The 25,865-nt window shown below is 37.6% G+C and overlaps 1 protein-coding gene across 2 annotated transcripts in view; it reads left to right on the top strand.

Moving 5' to 3' along the window:
- Positions 1-25,865, top strand: part of PLXDC2 (plexin domain containing 2) — a 251,285-nt gene that overhangs the window by 94,227 nt on the left and 131,193 nt on the right. For both annotated transcript variants that reach the window (XM_030264549.4, XM_032746647.3), the window contains one exon: positions 19,789-20,000. In XM_030264549.4, the coding sequence (XP_030120409.1) occupies positions 19,789-20,000 (212 nt within the window). The remainder of the gene's footprint in view (positions 1-19,788; positions 20,001-25,865) is intronic.

The following is a 25,865-nucleotide window of genomic DNA, read 5'->3' as shown; positions in this document are numbered from 1 at the left end:
AGCCACTACAGTTCTAGACGATTCACTACATGCAGGTTCTTTGTGAACTGGTCTGAATTTTTGCCTGTTTAATAGAGTCAGCAAACTAGTTTTGTTCACCCCAGGTGAACCCAAGCTGGTACATGCAAAACTGCAGGTCAAAAGAGGGATTTACATTGGAATGGATTAGGAGGAGTCCTTTGCTGGCTTTGAGTGGGATGCTTAGTTTGCTTGCTTCTATAGTAGTTTCACTCCTTAGTGTGGAAGTCCTAACTTGGGAAAGGGACATGGCTTTGGTTTTAAAATTTTGAACTATAATGGCCATGTCTTTTTCTTTTTTTTTTTTTTTTTTTTTTTTTTTAAGCCAAGGAAAAGGAAAGAGGAGGGAGACACGTCTGCAAAACTTCAGATATGCTAGCAAAAATGTGCATGTATGTCTACATTTCCACTGTGCGTTTTAGCCTTTTTCTCTCCTGGAGAAAAAAGAAAAGAGTGGATGATGCTTTTGTTTTTAAATGTTGAATAAAGTGCAAAATCAAACTAAAATAGTTGGCATGTAGCATAATACAAAATGGAATAGTTAGACTGGTCTGGTGAGAATATTGCTCCCACACTTAAGCATGTTTATGTATTTTTGCAGTTTATAAGGGGTTTGAGGAGATAATGCAGTGAATACAAGAGTCTCTCCTCTTGACTATGATGCTGGGCTCTGTGCCCATTTCTAACCTCCCGCATACCCAGCACCCCAGATGGAGAATCCTGAAATGGATGGGTGGGTGCAGCTGGAGCAAGGCACCCCTGGGACAGGGGCAGAGGTGGGTACAGGCAGCCCCTGTGACCTACAGCCTTTCCTCCCCCCAGTTTGGCACTCGGGAGTCACTGCTCAGGCTTCTGCTGATGGTGCAGGAGAGGCTCTGTGGCTTCCCTCTGAAAGGGTCAGAGCTTACGGAGAACTTGCACGGGGATGCAGATAAGCAGGAGCCCTGGTGAAAGTGATGCTTTATTTACTTTATTGAGCACTGGCCCAGAGCCCACCAAAGTCAGCAGAAGTGCAAATATTGGATCTGTTCTTCAATCTGTGTGGGTGTCTTCTTAGCTGAAAGCTTGGCTATCATATCAATGTACTTTATTTAGCCAAATTCCAGAAACAAAAGTAAATGCAAAGATTTCTTTTGTTCCAGCAGGGATTTTTTTTTTCCTTTTTTTTTGGTGCATGTGGGGGAGATTTTTTTGTTTCTAATTAACATGTTTAGTCTTCAGAAACTCCCTTATTTGCATTCTACAATTATACTGCTGAGTAGGAAGCAGGGGGTCTTTGCAAAGAACGAAGTGAATTAGTTTTAGCTAGCTGCATCTAAAAAGGGGAGCACGTGGTCCTTTGGCCTTGCTCTGAGTAACTCAGCTAGTGTTTTGGACAGCAAACTCTCTTAAATATTAGACACAGGAAAAAATGTCACAGATTATTAGAAATTGGATGGATGGGAACAGGCTTTATTGGAAGCAATTGGCTAAGCTTATGTTGTAATTGATGTGCTGAAGCAGTAAATAGCTGCTGATGCTGTGCTCTTTCTAGTGAAAAACAAGCATTTGTTGTAGTTATTTTTCAGATGTATGTTGTTATTTGCACAGTATTTCAAGTATCCTACTTGGTATTTATATTATTAGCTCAGTGTTCTATATTACAATAAATGTGTTTACTTATTACAGAAGTACTGACCCTTAAAACATCTGCTGCTCAGCTGAACATCCACAACTCAGTGGGTGTGGGTAGCTTCTGTTAGCCATTCTTTCATAATATTTTGCAGTCTTTGGCAAGCAGATTGAGTCAGATTCTGACCTCAGATGCACTCCTGTACAATGGCAATAGCTGTGCTCCAGTCAACAGCATTCTTCTAGTTTTATGTCAGTGTTAACTGAGGTCAGAGGACATTGCAGCAAGTGGGCCACAATCCTGCCTAATTTTTGCCTGGCGGAGTTCTTTAAGCAAATACATAAAAACTCTTGTGGCTCCAAACTGATGCCAAAGTCTCCTTCACTCTTCTAGAGACTGAGTAATAGCAAACAGTATGGCAGAGGGTTAATCAAATAGTTACGAGGAGTAAAGGGTTCTGTGTCTTTCAGCATTAGCACAAGAGCTGTAACTGCAGTCTGACAGGCTTGGAAGAGCTGTGGCTGTCTGGAAAGTGCTTTTTGATCTTGTGCTGTCTCTTGTCTCTACCAATACTCGACCCAAGGGGAATGCTCAGAAGCTTCTTTTGGAGACAATGGTTTCAATTGCCTCATGAAGGAGGGAAAGGACTAGGGAACCTGTCATTTCCTGCAGTGGGGAGAGGACTGAGAGAACTCCTGTGGTTGGTGTTAAATAAAGTAGGGAAACAATCCTTTTAAGAATTTTAGTGTTTTAGCAAAAAGTCATCCTTCTGTCCCACCCTAGCATGTCCACACTCATGCCCACTCTGCCATTCATGTCTGAGGTTCTGCCTTTCCACCTCTGACAGCCCACACCAGTGCTGTGGAAACAATACCCATCTCAGACCTCCTCCTCTTCCTTTTCCAAAGCCCTGCAGCTTCCTCTGGTCATGGGCTACCTGAGGAGAGGGAAGAGCTCCCACCTCAGAGCACAGCCTAATTTAGCAGCAGAAAGGATGGGACATTTTTTATCCTGCATTTGCAGTGCATCTTCCACCTTGGACGTTGTCAACAGCAAAGGAATTTACCCACTATGGCTGTACAAGCAAAAAATAATATCATCAACCAACCACAAGCCATCTGGGTTAATATTAGCTGGGACTGAAAAGAATTCAAAAGTAAAAATGCAGTGTAAATTTAATATACACAGCATCCCCTAGAGGTTCATGCTGCAATTTACAGATAGGATAACTGCTCCTTTTCCATAACTGGTTTCTCTTAAAAGTGCCATCTAGTAATCATTATAATGAGAATACATTTTGGAATTAGCTTATAGCTGAGTCATGGCTAAAACAATGTTCGTAATACATCTTGTAGAACAAATCTCATCTAAAATAGAAAAAAACACTTTGCAAAACTACTTAGCAATGTAACCTTTGCAGACTAGTGACAAAAAAGGCAATTTTGTAATTCTGATTTGCTTATTACCAAAAATCCAAGTTTATTTCCCAAATGTTTATTATTGCCCCTTTTAATTAAATAAAGTATTGTATTTTCTAGTACATGGATTTAATATTGACAGCAATGTTTCCATAAATAAAATGGGCTCTCTTAAAGAACTTCAGGCCATACAAAATGTTTATGTTTGATAATTGATATCCAGATAAAAATGCAGTGAAGCTTGACCTGGACAATTCATGGAAGCATCTTGATATAGTTAATTTGACATGGAAATAACCCATATTCATACCTTGAATGAAAGCATTTATTAATGAAAGTAATCATTGTTTCATCTACAGCTACTTTTTAATGTGGAAGACAATTTTAATACTTCCACATTACAATATTTTGGATGCCTTATTGTGTAAAGGAGAAAACTTCCTGATCAAACTATTTTGTTGATGTCTTATGGAAACTGAGCCTGGAGAATACAACAGCAGATGGTATAGACCCACACCAGGTCAGTAAGCTGTGGAAATACAAAATTGCCAATCCTGAAATTGAAAACAGGTGGCAAAAATTTCACTTGGAGATTTGACATCTGTAAGTAATCAGTTAGTGCAAGAGCTTTGGTCTGACACAAATTAACTTAAATGAATTGCTGATTGCATTTTCAATAAGTAAAGGAGAAAGTAGCTGCAGTTGGTTACAATCACAATAAATGAAATATGTAGAAAGTGTTTAGAAGAACTTCATTTTTGTTTGTTTGTTTTAGTTAGCTTGGGTATATTCACTTCATAGCATTTAGGTTGAAAAAACAACATGTTTTACAACAGTTTTAAAAGTGCTTCTGGGATCAAAGCTTCTTCTCAGAGCTTCAGACTGTTTCGCACCATTCCTACACTCCTTTCTGCTTCTAAAAAATGTAAATAAATAATAAACACAAAACATCTGGATTTGATGGGGAGAGGGATTAATTTCAAATGAAGACATTAAAAAGTTATTTTGACTAGAACTGAACTATGCTAATGGTGGATGTTGTGTTCTTGAACTTTGTCCTTTCTGGCAAGCCTTGTTTCTCCCTACAAGTAGTAGTTACTGATCTGAAAATACAGATGTCTAACACTGACCCAGTGCTGACTTTCCTAGCAATGACAGGGCATTTTAGAACAGGCAATGTGTTAGTGGGTGCTAGTTTGATCAAAAATTATTTGTATGCCAAATTGAAGTTTAGAATATTTTCCAAACATCTAAATGTAAGTTATTATTGCAAGGCAGCCAGACTACCTGAATAGCTTCAATAGATAATGGTATTGATACCCAGAATATTTCAGGTTTAAAAGATTTCTAGTCGGGGCAGAAAAAGTTTTTCCCATGGAAGAAAACTACCCTGTAACCCTAGAGCCAGAGCAACCTTCACAGCTGCAGTAAATAGCTGGGGAGATGATGTCTTCCACCTGATGTTGTATGAAGCACATACATTTATGAGAATGCAGCACTAACTGTTTCCAGAAATTCACGAGTCTGTTGCAGTTGATTTCAATTCAGTTTTCTGCAGCTGGATGTTTCAGAACCGTTACCACCTCCAGTCAGACACCGCCCTGTGCCAGAGCAGCTTGACATCAAAGGTGCTCTAAGCATCCAGAGCTGCACTGAATCATAAGATCTTCAGGAGGTTGCACACTTGCATTTACACATCCCAAAGTGATTATAATTCTAAATCTTGAAGTATGTGAGGGTAGCATAATGTGAGGAAGTAACTGAGCTTACTAATGAGAAGAACCAGAAGGTCAAGAGTTGGAGGATGTCTGTGGGGTTATGTTCTGGATGGAATGGTGTTCAGAAACAGTTAATAGATCACCCTGCAAAAATTATGCCTCTTTAAGATGCTGCATTCAGGCATCTGGAAAATGTGAAATTCTGAGTCATATTGAGCAATCCTGGTCAAAGGGTTCACAAAGTCATGTTTCAACTCAGATGTTGCCTCATGGGCTTACTTCCCAAACTATTGCCATTGCATCCTCTTTCTGTCAACAGCATTGTATTCCTGTGGCATTTGCAGCAATTACTTGTGTGGAACAAGAAATATCAGATAAATATTAATTATGAGTTTAACTGTCTAAGTGTTGTTTAATAGCTGAAAAGTAAAGGAAACTGTATGCTGTGACTAATCAGCTCTCTGCAGAGCACCAGCAAGTGCTTCAACTAACTATAATGTCAAATGTATGGCTTCTAAATCACTTTGTGAGATTTAAAGATGCCAATTTATTTTCTATCTGATGTATCTTGCAGTAGAATAATATTAGAATTATTTTTCTGAATTTTCTAATGTCTGAGTTTTCTAAAAGAAGCAAGAGGAGCCCATGACTAGCAGTTTTATAGTGCTGCTGTATATTAGATATCATCAGTAAGTTACCTTTTGCTGTTTTTATTGAGACCTAGACATCCCACTGGACTAAACATGCACAGTCATTTCATTCCTTCCCTATGTGCATGCAAACCACTTTGCTTTTTTGTCACTACCTTGATTAAGTGATTTTCTTAATGATTTATGTCCCATATATTCATGGAACAGTAAGTAACAGATCATAGTATGCATATAGACCGTTCTGTAAATTAAAACATGCAAGTTCTTTGTCCACAGCCTTGAACAGTGTGAAGTAAGCCCAGTGTTGTTTCTATGCACTTAAAATGTAGCAAATTTCTGATATTAAGTTCAGATAAGAAGGATCTTAATTTTAAAATTTTTAAACAAGAAATAAGATTCCTTCTGTGATTCTGAGAAAATATATGATAGCAAAATAGAGTTCAGGCTTGTCACATTGCTTTTCAGAGAAGTGATTTTCTGACTGCAGAGCTCCATCCAATCTTACTCTCCCCTCTGCTGTTTTATCTTCCTCTGACAGGTCACTGGAGAGGATAGCATCTGATTTCAGACAATAAAGTTGGGAAGAGGTATGAGGCAAGTAAGGCCAAATTTGATGGCCGAGGCTATGAGACAGTCTCTGCATGTAACATCACCTTTTCCTCCCTGCTCTGGCTCCTCATTCCTGAAACAGAGCTAAACAAAAGTGGTGCAACATGTGGTCTGTGCTCTTCCTGGGAGAGCACAGTGTGATCTGGAGAGACCAAGCAGCTGTGGAAAAGGAGATGGTCAGATTAAGGCTGGAAGATGCTGAATGACTGGACCAATGGCAGAATAAAACCTGAGTAAAGCTGTAAAAGGAGGAATTCTCAGTCTAGACCAGTTCCTGGTGGGACTGACCTGTCAGGGCTCTGGATGGTAAACACTCTATTAAAGCTGTCATTCAAGCTATGGGAAAGACACTTTGGTTGTATGGGGATAGACTTGATTTGAAGTCTGAGGACATCAGAGGGAATGTCAGTCTGGGGTTTTGTACCCTGCAGGGAGGAGGGAGGAAGCCACACAGTGAGGAGTGGGGTCACATGCACATGTAGAGGGAAAAAACCCTAACAAACCATTAAAAAAAAAAACCAAAAAAAAAAAAAAAAAACCAAAAAAAAAAAAAAAACAAGATTCAGTTTGCCCCTGGTTGAGTGCACTACAAATCTGAAAGAATTTGTATGAGATGGTATATGTGAAATCACTCACATTTAAAGCTGTAGATGAAAAACAATATATTGATGAGCCTGTGCTTCCTGTGGAGAGTCTGTATAATGACACAGAAAGTTTTCTCCCACAGCTTTCAGTCTCCTTACTTCAGCAAAACTGATGGGAGTAATAAAGTAAGTTGTTGCTTTTCCCTTCTTACTGCATTTATATGAGAGGAGGAGGCTGAATGTGCTGTCTTTTATTACTTTCTCCTCCAGGAGCAGGTAAATAGTGATATATGCTTAATACTTTTTTACAGACAGATTATACTGGACAGATGCTTAGAAACAGCTTAACTAAATCATGTGAAGGGATGCCTACGTTATACAGTGTGGAAAATCTGCTGCTTTTGGTATAACCAGTCAGAAATGAAGATTCATTTGGGGCACAAGCAGTGTGAGGTTATGGTTTACTATTAACAGAAAAGAGGAAAAATGTCCACTGTGAGTTATGCAATAAAGTTCAGTTAAATAACAAATCTTTGAAAGGCCCTGGTTCATGGAAGTGTCAGTGGGTTTGTGGGCTCATTTAGAGCCAAACAATGTGCCCAAATGCACCAAACTATGAGAAATTTCCACATGATTGACAGGCATGTGATACTTGGGCTGAAAAACTGGTTTTAGTCTTTGAAGGAAGTGGGCATTTGCTGTCAACACTGGTTAGTGTTTAACAAACTCTTCCTCCCAAATTTGTTTGAGGTTGTGAATGTGATGAAGGACTTCAGCACTTATAAACTATGTTTTCATGGCAAATTTGTAATTTTGTAATTCTTAAGTGGAATTAAATCCTTGTGTGAGCTGCTTACTGTTATCACGTAGTTTGCAATCCCAAGCACTCAGCTGTGGATCAAGGAGTAGCCTGAAATTTAAAAAGAAAAATAACCAATATCCATAGTGTGTCTGAAATCCTGCTTCTAGGGATTAACTTAACTGCTCTTAAGATTTGCAAAAAGAGACCTGCTTGCCTTGGCTACAGCATGTGTAGTGCACTTCTGAGAGTGCATCTGGTCTTTGCCAATGAGAGAACTTCTCCACTTGTCTTCTGAGCCCAAGTCCTGGTGTCTTGTGCTTTCATGGTATCCTGGTGGTTATGCGCTCTCCAGGGAAGTGAGGCAGAGAGTTCAAGGTTACCTTTACCCTGGGAGAGGTCTTCCATCTCCGAGCAAGGTGTCCTGCTTTTGAAGTTTTTCTGGACAGTAGTGAAGATGACTTCAAACAAAGGAGAGAGGGCAGGACAGACAGTTTATAAAACTACGAGGACTATAACTAGCCCTGATTTGAGAAAAGTTTATTGTGGATTTCAAGAGATAGTTCTGTCACAGTGGGCATATGCTTTCCAAAACTGGAATATCAAGTAAGCAGCTCAGGCAGGTAAGAAAAGTGGCTAAGCCAGCTTTTTGGTAGGTGGGGATGCAGTCCTTACTGACTGAGCCTGACTGCATCCTTTAGCACTAGATAGACTCGCCCTTACAGTTTTCTGAAGAGAAAATACTGTAAACGTGCCTGTTAATGGTTTGGAAGTGATGAGCCTGTGGGACATACTGCAAAAGGACAGCCTGCCTGTGCAAGCTCAGCAGTCAGTTGGCCAAGACACCTAGATATCCAGGAACTGGTAATTTATGTCTCTATAACTCAGACTTGGAATGATACATCTTTAGTGACTGAGCTGTTTCTCTGCTAGAATAAATGTGATGTATCTGTTGAGGAAGGCAGTCAGCATTCAGCAAGAAGACAGATTAATTTAAAATTAACTCCTCACTGGAGTGGAACTGACAGGCCTGTAGAAGATAGGCAGTTTTAGGGGCTGTTAAAGTCCCGTTAAAGTCCCATTAAAGTTCACCAGCTTGGAACTTGCATGAGTTGCAAGTGTTTTTGGCAGTGTGAATATATGTGGTACACAGTGAGAGTTTGTGCCCAAAATTAGCATTGAGCTAATTGGAAACAAAACCAAATTGTTCTTGAGAAACTTAAGTATGATTTCTAGGGTTATATTAATTTCCAGGAATCAGGCAAATATTTTACTCTTACAACACTGAATGTAGTCGAGCTGGTTTTGAATCCATTCCCTGCTTCAAGATGTGAAGTGCTGGTTTGCAAACCTTACTGTGGCTGCTCTGGCTCTGGATGGGCTGTCAGCCAGGATGTGGGTTAAAACCTTGGCAGCGAGATGATGTGACAAAGAAATATAAGACTGCTCTAAAAGATGCCTTTTTGTGCATCTGGCTAGTGCTTTTCTGTCATTGAATTTCAAGGGCAGGGCATGGGGAATCATAGCTGACTGTTGGCACTATTCTTCCTTTGGAAAGAGAAAAGAAATAGCACATTGAGACAGTATTATTATGTGCTTCTTAGGAATAAAATTTGTGGTGAATAGAATGAGAAGACAGGTGATTTTTCAAGTATATTTTACAGATATATCAATCTCTGTCTAACAAAATAGGCCAAATTTTGACTATTTTTACCAACCCATTCTGTACATGTGTATTCTTGTCTTTGTTTAGTAATTAAATACTGAAATGTTATTTTATCTAAAAAACTTCTAAAGCACTCTATTTTCTCTCTTACATAAAGATCTTTTTCTCCTTTCTCCTTTGACTTTGCCTTCTAGCCAGTGATAATAAGGAACCTGAGCAACAGTTTGACTGAGTGGCTCAATAAAGTAAAAATGCTCTGCACTTTAGTGATTACCCAAGCAGAAAACCCGACCATCTTGTGAAGAAGGTCTTTTCCTCATGGAGTCATTCCTTCAGCTCTCAGTGGGCACTAGGCTGTGTTTGCATGCATCCAGTCACTGAGCCTACCAAGTCTGAGTTCCTATAAGCTCAGCTTCATTTTGGAAATAAGCTCCTCCTAGGCATTTAAGCACATTTGTGGGTTTTTTAGGAATATGCTGAGATCTCTTGTTCCATTTGTCATGTCTATTTTTTTTACCCTCTGAAAAGTAAAATAACATATTCTTCATATGATGATTAATGTGTAATGATCTTCACACATTACATAATGTCCTATCTTCCACTTAGAAAAGCACTGGCACAGCAGAGTTGAAAATCTGTCCCTTCATACAGTGTAGACTGATGTCATTTAAGCTGGCTCATCCCTGCACAGCTTCCAAAACACCATGTCCTTTGCAACAGTAATGGCAGTATCCATATCTGCCTCTTTAAAAAAAAAAAAAAAAATACACAGATGAATTGTATGTCCACAGCATGCTAACCAACCTACCCCAGCAGGAGTGCTGCAAAGCTGATAATGCTTCTTTTCCAGGAAATTCAATTGTGGTTGAATTGGAAGGTGTTTAATACAGAAGGAAAAAAAACCACATTTGTTCAGTCTTCTCCCAGAATGTCTATCCTAATGCCTTAGTTCCATATAACTTGTGAATATTAAAAGTGAATGCCAGAAATGCAGTTCCCTAATTTTATTTTGGTATGGTGAGAGTGTGTCAAATGTAACATACATTAAAAAAATACCAGGTTTTATCTGTAAGATCTAAAATGCCTTTAGAGGAGTTTAGTCATTCCAGTCCTGTTCATCTGTTAAAAACTGTGAAAACATGCCCTTCCTGCACTCTGCTCCCCAGAGCTGCACAATCCACAGTACTAGCTCGTCTGCCTTTTGGGAGAAGACAAAGGCAATATTCAATACTCCGTGTATTGGGCAGTCCAATTCAACATTTTCTGGATAATTTCATTGCTTTGACAAGTTTCACGATTGATGCAATATTTTATCTTCTCTTTCTCCAGTATCTCTGCCAGTTTTCAAAGGGTTTGTTTCTTTTCTGCCAAACAAAGAGTGTCTTTCTATCATTCATATCTCAAATGGGCTTAATTTGTATTTTTATGCCTCTGATTTCTGACGGTTTTAATACAGCTATTCTTTGACTCTAAACACATTTCTACAACAATTCCTCCTTAATCTAAGATTTTTTTTTTTTTGTCTCACATCAAGTCTAGCAAGACAGATTTTATGCCAGAGTTTAAGCACAATCTCTGCTCTAATTTCCTCTCATTAGTGTGCTAGAAACACAATGTTTTTCTCCATCAGATATCCTGAGCTAGGATTTTAGCTGATTTTAGCTGAAGCTAAAATGATAATTTCTTCAGAAAATAAAGACTAAAAAAAAAAAAGCTGAAGGCATTTAGACCCATTGTGATTTCAGTGACAAATTTAATCTTCATTAGACAAGACAGAAAATACTTTGCCAACAGAGAGCCTGGAAGAAATAAGCAATGGCCTTTTAGTAATAAAATAGTACATAGCTGTTATCTATTTCTTGTCATCAGTAACACAAACCATGTTTAAGAGAAAAAGTTTGCTTCATTATCTGCATCTTACAAATTGCAAAAGAGAGGCATTCATTGAACTATTATGAAAAAATACTAAAAAGTATAAGTAAACTGACCTTTTACAGCATATATTTAGGTTATTCTAGAGAATCAATCTCGACACTATATATATTACTATAATTACTTAGGTTTCTCTTATGCTTCTTCAAAAATTGAAAAGTTTTGACTTCCCCAGTGACTACTCTTACAGAGGACCATATCTATGGTACTGCACTGGGACAGATTGGATCCCTTTTTATTTAGAATCTCTACTATGTTTTCAGAAGTCCTTAGGACATTTACTTCATGCGTGTGAGTGAAAATGGAAAGCAATATTCTTCTTTTTAAGAGTTTTCTTCTATTATTTTGGCATAAAATATGCAAAAATGAGGGAACTGTGTAAATATATGGAGAAATTTAAGTTGAACAGCAATTGCAAGTTGATGGTGAAGAGACCTTGAAATAAGCTTCAATGTCTTTTTTTCCAAATAAAATACCATTTTCATTTCTTGACCATCTCATCTCTATTAAAAAAAAAGGGCATCACAGATAAAACAGTGTAAGCATAATTCAGTGCATCTATAAAGGCATGAAAATCAGGTAAAGTTATCTTGAGAATTCTAAAATACTAGCACTTAATGTATTTTTCAATCATTGCTAACCTAAACATGTAATAATACCATATAAGTCCAGTGAGACAACCTTTACTTCTGACCCTTGAAGCAGCTCTGTGTTTGAACATGACAATTTACTTCTTTTACTTTTTGCAGGAAACTTCATTAAAAACATCTTGACACCACAGTGTAGTGAGTTCTGGCACTAAGCCTTTACTGTTTATTAAATGAATTCATCAATTCTACAAATGATCAGCTATTTACTTGTAGCTGGATTAATCTTTCTTAATCCTGAATCATCGTTTGTCTAGGAAGACTCTGTGTGCAGAAAATGAAAGAAGATATTTAGTTTCCTTGTTTGATCCATAATGAAAGTGAAGGAGTTTAAATTTATGGCTCTGATGTAAATCAATTTATGATCTTGAGCTGAAAAGAAGTCTAAGTTATATCTCCATAAACAGATGTAAATTTTAATTTTCCCATCTTCAAAAAAATCCCTTTTGCCACTCTACTGGAAGAAAAATAATGCAGTTTTTTTCATCAGCTTTTAAACCATCAGATTATTATTACATTCTTTGCTACACATTTCTGGGCAACAGCAATTGCTTGTTCATTTTCCACTTTTCCAAATCCTGAGCTCTGTGAAACATCTATTACTGCAAACCACTTCCTTTCCCCTCCTGTGATGGAGGCAGAGGGGATTGAGGATGCAGAGAGAGAAATGTGCCATATTAAAGTCATGCTGGGGTTACATTGCATGATCTGCCTTTCTTTGAAGTGTCCAGGACGTGTTGAGTTCTCAGAAGTGTCACTCTGTATGTAGGCTGTGTTTTGGCACACTGCCACAAACTCATTATAATAAGTCTGTTTGGGGATAGTAAGAGGCTTACGGAAGTACGGAGTAAGGAGTTTGCCCTTGTTTGAGACAAATTTCCAAGGGTGGTTTCAATCTGTTGGGCGCCACTGACTAGGGAGGAGAGGAAATCCTTCATCTGTGTGCCATCAGTGTTTGCTGTACCTGATGAGGCATTATGCCAACTTTCTTTTTTTATTTCCACTGTGCCAGGTTGCTCAGACCTTAACCTGCCCCTGACGTTGTGTGACGTTACCTGTACCTGTCTGTGTGGGCAGCTCCATTGTGTTGGTATGTGAGCTCTGCTGTCCATCTGTCTCTCTTTGCATGAGCAAACCAGTCCTGCGTGGCTGCCTTTGGGGTGAATGCTGCCATTGATCCTCGTGCCTGATTTGAAGTCAGCCTGACAGGGCTACCCAGGGAGCCAATTACCCTCTGGTGCTGCTCCAGCACCAGTGAGTGACAGGCCTGTGGGGAGCTGCCCAGTGGTGTCTTGGCCAGAGCAGTGTCCCTGCAATCGCTGCTCTTTTCCTCCGCACGCTGCTGTGCAGAGACGCTGTGTGTGATGTCTGTGCTAATCCATTTTTTTGAGCAATGGGTTTCCATCTGCCTTAGCCTTTGGCTTTTCTTCAGGCTAAAACCGAAGATAACCTTTCTATCAAAGTTGCATTTGGCACTATCTGCTCAGAAGGGGATAATTAGCCAAGCTAGCACAGGTTCATACATTGCAGTTTTTTACTGTCTTCTTTCTCAGCAAGTCATGCAAAATGAGTTCCAGACATATGCTGCAGCTCAAACTATGAATACCTAGTTCACTTTTTGTATGCTTTTCTCTTGTATCCTTGGGTTGTTCTAGTGCCTAGGTTTGCTAGATCCTTCAGGAAAAAGAAAGATGCCTTCAAGTTGGAACAGTGAAGTGTGTGCATAGGAGACAGCTCTAATGCTACTGTCCAATACCAGCAATCATACTGTAATCCAGGTACTGACCAGAAAAAAAATAACCAAACATCTTTACAATGTGTTTAAATAAGGTACAGTTGGTGTTAGTATTCTCTGGCAAAGCTTTGAATCGAGTTTGGAAAAGCAAGAATTTGCATATAGATAGAATATTATATAGAGATCTCAATTTCTCTTGACAGGGCATTTTTTTGTTGTTGAATTATTTCCTTTTTCCTGCTTTTTAAATAAATAATTCTGTAGTTTAACAAGGGTTTGTGTTATAGGGAGATTTGGACAGAAAATACATAAACTACACATGAATTAACATTTTGATATTATTGCTACAAATTAATCAAAACATCAAATTATTTAAAATGTGTTAACTGCTTCCTTTCCTATGCTCTAGTTGATAATCCACAAGAAAATAAAACTATTAATAGTGTGAGTTGTGCGCCAAGTACATAAGAACATTACAGCTATACTTCCTTTTGGAAGCTTAGTATGTGCTAAATATTCATCTGTGTACAGCTGGGGGTCTGCATTACTGATAATTATTGCAAGTGCTACTGGAGATGTGGATCTTGAACATATTAATATAGGGTGCAAAGATTAAGTGAATAGTACTCAAATTGAATTTGCCATGGCTGGTCATCTAAGTCTATTAGAGCTTCTTTTCTTTATTTTCTTTTTCTTTTATTTTGTAAGGAAAGGCTAAACCAAAATCAATTCCAACTTCATTACCTTTCTTTTCAAGGTGATTTTGTCTTCCTGTCTCCAAAAGTGGAGAGCTGAAATAAAGGATTACACTCCACATTGTTAGCTAAATCATAATTGTGTTTTTATCATTCCAAAAATAATACTAAAAAGGTCTGGGATGCAGATGTGCATAAGATTTGTAAGCACCTATTAGATGTGAAATGTTGTATTACTTCCACTTCTGTTACCATCAGGCTTCCCTCTTGTTGTAACCTGAGTTAAAGCAACTTAAATCCTTCTCGAATATGTGTGTAAAAAAAACTAACCACTTTTTTTTTTCTACTTTTTAAATCTTCTTTTTACTAAGATAGCTTCAAAATCTTGAAACTGGCTAGGTTTTTTTTGACTGATATCACTGTGTACTGACCAAAATTTTCTCCCTCCTCTTACTATCCAGCATCTTCAAAACTGCAAGCCTTCTTTGAGACATAAGTTATATTTTTTTTATTCTGTATGTAAGCAGTTAGCAATAAATTTAAATCTTGGTCCCCAAGTGCAACTGACAAAATGAATAGCAAAACAAATCTATAAGAAATTATAAAGCCATAATCAGATTGCTTGTAAATTCAATGTGCAAATTATTGTGTTTATGTAGCTGGAGAACATGAATGAAGCTGAAATTTAACAATATTTCCTCAGTGTTGATGTGGGCTAATCAAAGTAGCAGCATTGTTACCGGTAGGCTCAGATCTTGACTTTATACCATTTTCATTTACTTATACCATTTTAATTTACCTGTATGATTACATAAATAATTACAGTGTGAAAGTAAATCAGGCAATTAAAACAAACAAACAAAAATTTAAAAAACACTGAAACAAACCACCCCATTACACTTCAAAAACCCAGACTGCAGCAGTTGTAGTTGTGACAAAGATAAAGTTCTACGAGTGTGGTAATATGCTCTTTGGGACCACTTGTAATGGTGAAAAATAGTTATTGAATAGAAAGCAGTTGCAAATGGGAAGGTGTGAGTTCATATTGTTGATAAAATGGATGTGGAAGGAAATTACCAGTTATGTTTTTTCCCTGCCATAATACCTATTATTATTGATACTGATTCTGTATTGGACATGAGTCTTAGTCGCTACTCATTGTATCATTGCGTGGAAAATGTACCTCAAGCTAGTGTCATTATTTTAGACATTATTTTTTTGTTCTGAGCAAACAATTCAACAGCAGTACAGTGATCATCGTCTTCCATCATTCAGAGTTTTATCATTGTTGACCTCTGATTCCCTTTGCAGGCCTCATAAATTCTCATCTCTAGTTGGGAAAAATAGGATCATGCTATGATTTATTTTCCCTCATATTATTACAGTTCTGTGAGCAGGTTCAAACAAGCTTTAAAAAGAAATTATGAGGATCTCGTCTTTTGTTGGTTGACCCAAATCATGACCCAAACTGACACAGCTACTTGTGTGCTAATTATCAGCGTGGGATAGATTTTACAAATCATGTTATTTTTTAAATTTGTTAAGAAATTTATTGCATCATTATCAAGGACATACTGAAATTCTCACTTGACTTTCAAGGGTTGTAATAGAAATGAAGATTCATAAGACAAGCAATAGAAAGTTACTTAAGATAAAGTAATATCATGGCATTTTCTGTCCCTTGATGAAAAATTTGTGTATTTGATACTTGATTTTGCTAACATTTGGGCTGTGGCATATTTAGAAAGTTGATCATGTATCTCACAAGCAATCTTCTGAATACGGGTTTCAATATATGAGTATTTCTAGTCTTTCAAAAAAATCTTGCTGATTATGATGCATTTATGAAATTAGTCAAATTGCAGAGTTGGCTTAAATGTGTGCAATCATGAAATAACACACACATTTCAGAAGTGCAGTTCTGAAATTCTGATGTGCTGAAACTCTCCACAAAACTTTGAACTTTTGGAAAAGGGGGGAAAAGCCCAAAACTGGTTGAATGAATGGAAGAAGATTTATGTATTTGCCATTTTTTTCCCAAATAAACTGTCTTTCTCCTTTGGTTACGTTGCCACCCATTAAAAAAACAAAAGTTTATTTTTGTTGTTTCTTACTTGTAAATAAAGCTTTATGTTTCCCTTGCAAAATCAGAACTATTACTTGTCAAGTTCAGCTGTTGCATTTTGGGCCTGCTTGGTTAGAATTTCTCCTTTTTTCTTTAAGGGCAGGCTTAGCAAAGCAGAGAACCCATGTCTCCACCACATTTAGGTGTTTTCTTCTCTTTCAGTGAATCTTTCTTGCATAGCCCAGGATTTCTGATCTGTTAGAGCCAAGTTTTGCATCTCCTTTGATACAAGTCAAACAAGTTGCTACCCATCTGTGTTTGCAATTATTGTGATTTTTTTATAAATCAGACATTACAGCATTTGGCTTCCCTTCAGTTGATTTGAATGACATGTTCTCCTTCAGTGTTAATTAAAGCAAGAGCTCCATGATCTAAAAGATAAGACTATAAGACTATAGTACATTTCCTCTAAAATGCCTTTTATGTGATTTTTTTTTTAGCTACACAGAGATTTCAACCAGAAACATCAAACAGTTCTAACTTGCAAAGTGTTGGAATTTTTGCCTTTTCTGATGCCCCCTTTTAGAACTTAAAGATAGTTTATCTTTCCATTATCTGAAAATTTATATAAGTTTTATTTACATAAAAGTAAAACATCCTGTTCAGCTAATTTCAAAAATGTTTGTCATTTTCTCAGCATTAGAGATCTGCTGGGATAAACAAAGAGAACATTCTGGAGAAGAGCTGGTCCAGCCAAGTTCATCACCCCTCTCTATCCCCTGTAGCTTAAGGAAAAGGTTTAATGAAGGATGAATCACAGAGTACGTTTCTTTATTTATTCCTTAAATCACATCCAGATTTTATTTCACATTGTAGGTCCATAACCTCACACTGCCAGCCTAGGACAGTTAACTAGTCTATTGATAACAGTGTTTTACAGATTTTATGGTGAAACCACCTCCAAAGATTAGTTTTAAACTTTTATCACTTCCTGCATTTAATTCTTGCTGCTATTCAATTTAGAAGGATATCATGCATTCTGAATACAGTTAGGTGATTCTAAAGCTTCCTTATGTCAGTATAGCTTGTACCTGTAAAAAAATGTTTATCAGTGTAATGGCAGAAACAGTCTTTTTTAGAACATTTCTATGTTTCAAAGTGAAAAATCATGTAGTTAAAAATTTTAAAGGCAGTAAAAATTGTGCACTAATGACATAGAAACTCCTTTTAACGGCAAATGGGCAAGCCAAATTTTGCAGATGCCATGATGCAATTATACCGTAAAAGAAAATATGGAGAAAATTGCGCAGAATTTCCAAGCCAGTGAAAATACACAAACACATTTCTTTCCTTCTCATCATTATATTATTGTAATTTTTTAAACTAGGTTATGAACACCTTAATGATTAGAAACTTCATTCATTTCTATTCAGGATGTGGGAGAACAATAGATTTTCTTTACAAATGGGTCTCAACTTGAATGGGATTTAAACCTTCCCCTAACTTTCACATGTTCTATTTGCTAATTTAGGTGATTGCCTCAACACATCAAGCATGTATGATAGCCATGAAAAGTGTAGACTGGAGTGGGACTGCAGAATGGGGGTGGAATGCTTTTTTTGCCTCTGAGTGTGGATTTTGAGCCACCAAGACCAGGCAGAAAAGGTGCTTCAGGGGAAGGGAAAGGGGTCATGCAGACGTAGCTGAGGTGCTGTGGCCTGGGCACCCCGTTTGTAGGTGTGTGATGCTCTCCAGGCCTCGCAGAAGGTGCTGTGGTGTCCCGGTGCCCCAGCCTCGGTGGCAGCAAGGGACAAACTCTGCCTCCCCGGAGCCAGCCCCGGGCACCGCGGGCACGGGCAGGGAGCCCTCTGCCCATGGCTCTGAGCAGTTTGCCATGTCCCACAGCTTCCTGATCCCCAAAACAGCACGTGAAAGCTGCAAGCTGAAGCAGGGAGGGCTGCTTTGAATAAATTTTGATAAGGAATGTGGAGGAATAAGTTAGTTCACACACTGAGCTGTCCCTCTGCATCAGGCTGCAGACTGTGATAAAACAGGGAGCACAGTAGCAATTTGTTGAAGTAAATGTTCTAAGGATTTTAAGAATTGTAAGGAAACAGGTTTCAAAAAGCCACCTATTAAAAGAAAATAAGTCTGATATCTTGGGGTCTGAGGAAAGATGGCCTGAGATTGCTTGTTTTGCATGTCAATTAAATTCTGATTTATCTAGGTGACCAAGCACCTTTGTCTCACATAATTTCTGTTTGGTTGAAACTAATCAAATATCTTAGTAAATAAGTTTAATAGATTTGAGAGAGTTTGATAGAAAAATGGAACTACATAGAGGCTAAAGTGTATTAGATATTGTTTCTGTATTGTAGAACTTTCTGGTCTGCCAAGAACAATGTCTGACAGACTTTTCTATACCCATGGCTCCTACATCTGTTCCTGCTGTGATGCAGGAAAACCTCACTTCTTTAAACCTTTGATAGCTAATTTTATATTTGTTCATCTCTTCTGTACTTTGACAATACATGTGTTGCTTATTAAGCACCTTGGAAGTGGTACCATCTTTTGTTCAGAAAATTCTGTTAAAAAAAGCAATGGAAGTATTTCTGCACATAATTGTTTACTGGTCTATCCTTTCAGATAGACCAGACTTTGCCACTGCTTTTGAGAGGTCTTTTTTTTCTGTTTTTTGAACCAAATCACCTTCTTCCTGGCCTATCAAAAGCACAGAGCACCCCTCTACTTCTCCTTTTAGACACAAAGACAATACAAAAAGCATATATGAGTTTTAGTGCAAAATATGCAAACTTTCTTCACTCTCTCTTGATGGTGTTAACAAAAATAAATTAACAGAAAAATACTTTGGTAGTGTTTTGGATTGGGCAAAATGAAAAATTCTGAAGAATTAATGGTATTGTCTGCCGATAGTTTTATAGGTTTGTTGTGCTGATAGTTTTACTAACATGAAACGGTTGCAAATGAGCATGAAAATGTCCAAAACTAATATGTTAACCACACAACCCAACTGCTCACCCCTTCCAGAAGATATAGTGGGTGTCTGCTGACTTCACACATCATTCATGTTTATCACGTATACAGCAGGACAGCTTTATTTATGAACTGGAACAGCTGTTTATGAGAATTTCAAATCTTTCCTAATGTTTATTTGCCTTTCACCACGGCTTCCAAGCTCTTTCGACATAAAATCAGTAGAAAAACCAAAGTCTGTACAAGTTTTTCTCTGTCTCTTCTACATTTGTTTTCTTAGGTGATTAAAATATTTTTTTTTAGACTTATTCTATTTTGAAAAGTGTCAGCTATGGGTAAGCATGTATTAAAGTGAAAAATGTTACAGGAAAAGCTTTTCCCAGACAGAAAACAAGCAGAAAAATAAAATAGTAAGGATATTAAGATGAGTCTACAAAACCTAGTCCAAATTCCTAAATTTTATAAAAGTAAAATAGTTCTTTTAAACACGTTGCCATAAAATCTTTATCAGGGATACAAATGGCTATTTTACAAAGTGTACAAAACCTTTATAAAAAATTCTTGTGTTTTCAATTATCATTAGCAAACCAGTGTTCTGTTCACTTACAACATTGCTTTCTTTTGCCTTTATTTTCTTGTCACACAGGTGTGTTTTATGAAGTTGTTCAGAGTTTCCCTCGAGTGGAGGAAAATGTGGAGGTGGATTCGTTTGTAAGCAGCCACAGGTGGAGAAGGCACTCAGAGTCCCTCAAATCAGTTGACACCAACAGAGCCAGCATGGGGCAGGATTCCTTGGAGCCAGGGGGTTTCACAGATCTGCTGCTTGAAGAGGGACATGACAATGCTACACAGATTGAGGTAGGTATTCATTTCATCTAATTCATTTTATTGTCTTTGACTGGGGGTAAGTAAAACATTTGGACATTTCCTTCAGGGTATTCAAACACTTATAGGGAGGAGTACCTCTACTGTTTGTGAACCTATCAGCGCATAGAAGCTGGAGTTTTCTCTTGTCCTGAGGCTGGAGCCTGTCCTTTATGACTTTTGAAGATAGCCTCTTGAGGATGTTTGCTTTTTTGCTGGAAAACAGTTAAGGGAAGTCCCATATTTTATCAGCCATGTTTTGCTGGAAAACTGGAAAACTGTAAAGGAAGTAGCATTAAAACAGAATAAAATTGAATTGAATTCTTTTTTGAAGTTGATGTAAACCCCTCAATTTGCAAGACTGCCTGATCTTTCTGGGGAGTGATCTCCAGGCACAAAGGGGAGAAGACCCTAGAGAAGTTGGAAGAAAATTCAGGTTGGTGATTGAAAAAAATTGCATACTATTTAATTTTTGGTCTTCCAAAGAATAAGATGGATTGAATCCATCTTTGTGAAGCCGTGGGACATTCTCCCTCTGTTTTATAGTGTCATTCAACCTCTAATTTCTTGTTTAGCTGCCAGATAGCTCTCTGTCCTGTTTTCTTTGGTTCTTTTGTTGTTGTTGGTGGTGGTTTTTTAAGTATTGAATACATGTTTTTGCTGTTAATAGAATCTACATCCTGTTTTTCAATAAAATACAGCTTGGAATAAACTACACTTAACATCTTCAGTCATTAAAATCTGCTTCCAAAACAACAGTGTTAGGTTTTTTTCCAGTTCCAAGAAGCTCACTCTCAGAGGAAAAAAAAAAGAACAGATTTCAGATTTTGGGTTCTTACTTACACAATAAAAAAACACAATGCAATATAAAACCCATCTGTAGAGACAATGGAATCTCTCCTGCATGAGAAAAAAAAAAATAGTGCTTTTGGAGAGGTGTGTTTTGTGCTTGTTTTTTTTAAGGTTCCCAGTTTGCACAGCACTAATTACATTTTCTCTGGTACTAACACAAAAGCCACTGGTTAGTAAATTGTAGTTTTGAATTTCATGTTCATTTTTAACTTCCTTTTTGCCTCATGTAATCCCCATCTGTCCACACTTGTAGCAATTATTTTGGGCTACAACACATATCAGTCTTGCTTCTAGTTATTTTAGCAGGCGAAGTGCGAGCTGTCTCAGGTACAGGGAACTTTTAGTAGCTGATCTTTCCATGGCTTACCCCGTAGATCCCTATGCAGTGTTTCCATTCAGTTGGGTTCCAAGCTCCTATGAAGCAAAATGGTCACATGTCCCCCTCTAACAATTATGTATAGCAAGCCTTGGGGAAAAAAAAGGAATGCTTGCAAATGGATGTACACAGAATGGTATTTTTGCAGGAACATCTTTTCTGACAGATTAATGTCTTTACAGTGTCTTAACTTGAAAAGTTTATTGAATTCAGGTTTTGTGTTCTGTTGCAAACCTCTTTTTTCTAAGGTCTTTTCAGCACAATAAGATAACGGAGTTGTGGTTTTACACATTATCGGATTCCATTGAAAATCCCCACTCCAACACACAGGCATCTCACAAAAAACCCTTGATGCCTGGCCTTATGGAGAAGGTAGAGTATAAAACAGAAATCCACAGAGGAAGAATCCATATGTTGCAGTCTTCTGCAGCTTGGCAGCTTATCAGCAGTGCTGGAGAGCTTATTGATTATTTTAAATCCTAGCTCTGTGCACATTGCAATACTTGCTAAAGAAAATCCAGAGAATAAGTATTAGCTGCCACTTACATTTAGTGATGCTACAGGATGACGACATCTCTCCTTTACAGATACTGTTTTCTCTGAAGTGTTTCGTAGGCTTACAATGCAAATGTAAACTTCTTTAATATGAAGACTGAGAGTGATGAACATGTTTTCACTTGATAGTATTTGCTGTCCTTCTTTATAATTATGAGTTTACTTTCTTTCCAGCTTTATAAGCCTAAACTCTTGCTCCCTTTCTCACCTCTCTCACCTCTATCCATCCTTTTTTTTTTTTTTTTTTGGCAAAAAAAAAAACCAAAACAAAAACCCTGAAATAACAACAAAACCAAAACAAAAACACATAAATAGAACAAACAAAACTCACAAAAAAACAAAACAGCCAAGGGAAAAAGGGAAGGTAGTAGACAGAAATGTCTGGACACTCTTTAACATTAAATATTCCTTGAGTTATCAATCCATAAAGTCATAAGTTGAAAAATGATAAAATCAAACCTGTGGGGGCACAACTTAGTTCCACTGGATTTACATTTATTTTAAGATAATGACATTTTTGATTAATTTTTTCCCATCAGAGTTACTGGAATTGTTCTGTAATTTCAGTGGATCAGCCATCAGCCCTGTTTCAGAGGTTACTTTAACATCAGCTTGAGTGGGAGCATGAAGTGTAGATCTTCTAAAGCTCTTCACACAAGTGCATTGTAGATTGATTTGTCACACCTTTCCAGTAGTCAGGGTGGACCTCCTCCTATGCATGGGAAAGATGATAATGGTGAGATTCTCTTTAGAGTACAGCCTCTCTGGTCCAAAAAATGGAGCAGCGTAGCCACCAGGGTATCTCTCTTCACATCTTTGTTTTGTCTTCTGCATTTGTTTGGCATTGTGATTCAGGAAAGGACTCATACAAAATGATATATGCATTAGGTGCCTTTTTTAAGTAAAGCTGTTCTCTTGAACTTGTTTTGAACTAAATTGCAGAGGCTAGAAGAAGCAGTGGTTATAACCATTTGATGTGCTGAGGCTTCAGAAAAGAGCAGGGCCTTGGGAAGAAGAAAAGACCTCCAGGTCCCATTGTGTTGCTGGAGAATAGGAATGTTGTGGTGGGTTGTGATGGCACTAACCCACAAGGATGGATGTTGCCAAAAGAAAAGCAAAGGACATTAACAGTTTTTGCTGCACACCAGATAGGAGCCCTGAGAGCTAACTGTAAATTATAGAGTAAAATTAATATATAACACTCTTAAAGCAGTACTACTATCTTGAAAGTACTCCTCCTACTTTAGAAGGATTATTATGGTGTGCCAATTAGAGACTATAATGTTGCAAATCCAAAAATCCTCCCAAGGATGGAGATTAGTCTCATTTGCTTTATTTGCAGTTGGTCCTCTAGAGCTCAAAGGCAGAGGAGGGTCGTATTCTATAAGAGACTTATTATGTTTTCATTCCCACTATATCAAATAGCTAGAGAGAGAAAGCTCTGAAGAGGGATAAAATAGTGACATAAAAAGAGTGAAATCTTATACAGATGGGTGCAAATGTTACGGTTTGAGAGAAATCCCCAAAGGAGATAGCCTTGGACAGGCAAAGCAATATGCTGTCAGCCATCTAAACCAACTGTAAGGGGCAGCCCCAAAATAAAGGGTTCTGTTGATGCACTGCAATGAGTTGTCTTCTTGGCTTCATGGCAAATTAGAATTTCAGTGTCTCCATTGAAGACATCCATGGCTAAGCCATATTTCTTCTCAAGGGTCACAAAGTCAAACATTAAAGCCTTTTTCCTGGAATAACTTCAGGACTATCAGAATTCTTCTTTCTAGACAGTTTGTTTGTCAAATTTCTGGGATTTCACAATATCATGATTACAAGCCTAGCTTTCATTTTTTTTTTTTTTTCCCTCCCATCTTTCTTAAGGCTCTTCTCTCCTGTTTTAAGGGTCAGGGTTGTTTTGGGTTTTTGCTTGTTGTATAATCTACTGCTTTTGTTTATTGTGCTCAGGACTTTTTACTTATGGTAAATAGAGCTTAGGAAATGCAACGTGTCAGGTGGAATTTGTTGCTGCAAACACTGTAAGCCCTTGTAAAAGCAGTGAGCATGAAAATACATTTTCCTGAATATGTGTAGTTTGGCATGTCTTCTTTCAAGCAAGGAGAAAAATAAGATAAATATACTATGTTTCTTCATATATTCTTGTAAAATAAAAGTATGCTCTATAATCACTCACTTTTATTAAGTAGATTAGTATTAATATGATTAAAATAAACTCAGATTCATGGTCATGATGTGACCGTTTGTTCTGTTAATCCCCAAAGGCCTGTGGCCATACAGATAATGAAGGTGGCTATCAGAGGATATCTTTCTGCCTGTTCATTTTTTTCATTATTGAGAAACAAGCTGATTTCTGAAATGAATCTCCTATGGATTCTGGTTCCCCAGTATTCACCACTAAAGGATGCACAAATGCATTCCTGTTTTGTCATAGTACTTGTGAATGCAGGTCTGGCTACTGAGCACTGGAAAAGGCTTAATAACTCAATAAAATACAACTAATGCATTAATATACAATTGTGCATTGCACAAATGTTGCGTGATAATTTTTCCATAGCTTAAAATGTGAATAATTTTTGAAGTGATTTCCTATGGTTTTAGGCTATGTGTAGCTCCATTCAGAACAGTCTCCCTCTGTACATATAGCTTTGATCTCTTTATGACGTATCTTCCTTGTGGCTGCAGTCACACCAGTGCAGGGTAAAACACTGGCAAGAAAAATACAGAGAAATTGAACTAAAGTAGTGTCTGATATATAGCTTGCTTTGGCATGAGCAGAAGGTGAAAAACTTTGCAGAATAACTTTAGATCATGTGAATTACTTTCAAATTTGTTGCCGCTGTATAGAGATACTTCATCAAAACAATAGTCTTTCACAAACTTCAAATATCAAAAATAAATCCAGCAATAAAAAAATAGATTAAATCATAGTCAAGCTTGAGCTGAGTGCAGTAAAGTTTTATTGCCTTGCACCAGCAAAAATGTGTGGAAAAACATAATTTTTCATATAAAGTCTTAGAACAGAATGAATGATTGCTGCTGTATGACAGAAGATTCAGTTCCGAGAAAAGACCAGCATCCTAAATCAAAACAAACTCAACTGTATCTTATTTTCCCCACCCCACCTAACATACTACTTGCAAGCATAGAAAATTGAGGCTATCTCAGTGCAATTCTTTTTTTCTGTATTGAAGTAATTCATTTATTCCTGTGCATATCACTGATGTCTCCTGCTGTGCATTGCTTTTAACTAAAATAGACTTGTTGCCAACTGAAGTAACCCTTTCGGTTTTTTTTTCCTCCTGTCTTTACTTTCTCTAGATGTTGTTTGAAATGTAAATTTTAGCAGCACCTGTAGTTTATCCCTGGAAAGCATCTTGCCCCTATTGAAACAACACTTGCGGATTTCCTACTGATAAAAACCAGTCTTTTGCTGGATTTTGCATTCTCATCCAGAGTTTCTGCCCAAAAGAGCGCTTCTCCCTTATCAGTCTCAGTCACTCATGGATGTGAAGATGTCTGATTCTGACTGGCAAAAACAACAGAAGGGATTGAGTTTAACAGCCCTTGGGATTTGAGAGCAATTACTCTCAGCTACTGACAGCAGTGTCAGCATGCCCATTGCCGTGTCCCCACTGCAAGTCTGAACAAGGAAGAAAATAAATGGTTGAGATTAAATTTCCCTCAGCTGGACAAATGATAAGGCAATTCTGTGATTACTTCTCTAATGCACTGTATTAAAAGTAGAAAAACTTGTCCATGCGAAAGAGAAGCCTGAAAACTAGAGTATTATAGTCTTCTAGTGAGCTGTCAGTTTGGCCAAGCCTGCCTCTGTTTTGTTCCTGCTTTCAGTTTTTTTTTCTTCCCATCCCAATGCTTTAATGCCAGTTGCATTTGAATCACTTAAAAAGATCAGTGTTAATAACACTGTATTCTGAAACCATGGTCCCTCAAGGTTATTGACAACCATATTCTGTGTTTAAGAAAAAAATCCTTATTATCACAGTCTAATGAGTACTTTTGTTATTTTTCCTCATCCCAAGCTAAGAGAGTGTCCCCCTTTACTT

The sequence above is a fragment of the Taeniopygia guttata genome, chromosome 2 (genome assembly GCF_048771995.1).
Source record: "Taeniopygia guttata chromosome 2, bTaeGut7.mat, whole genome shotgun sequence".
Classification (NCBI taxonomy): domain Eukaryota; kingdom Metazoa; phylum Chordata; class Aves; order Passeriformes; family Estrildidae; genus Taeniopygia; species Taeniopygia guttata.
The sequence above is the reverse complement of the archived record's forward strand: the minus strand, read 5'-3'. Positions and strand labels throughout refer to the sequence as shown.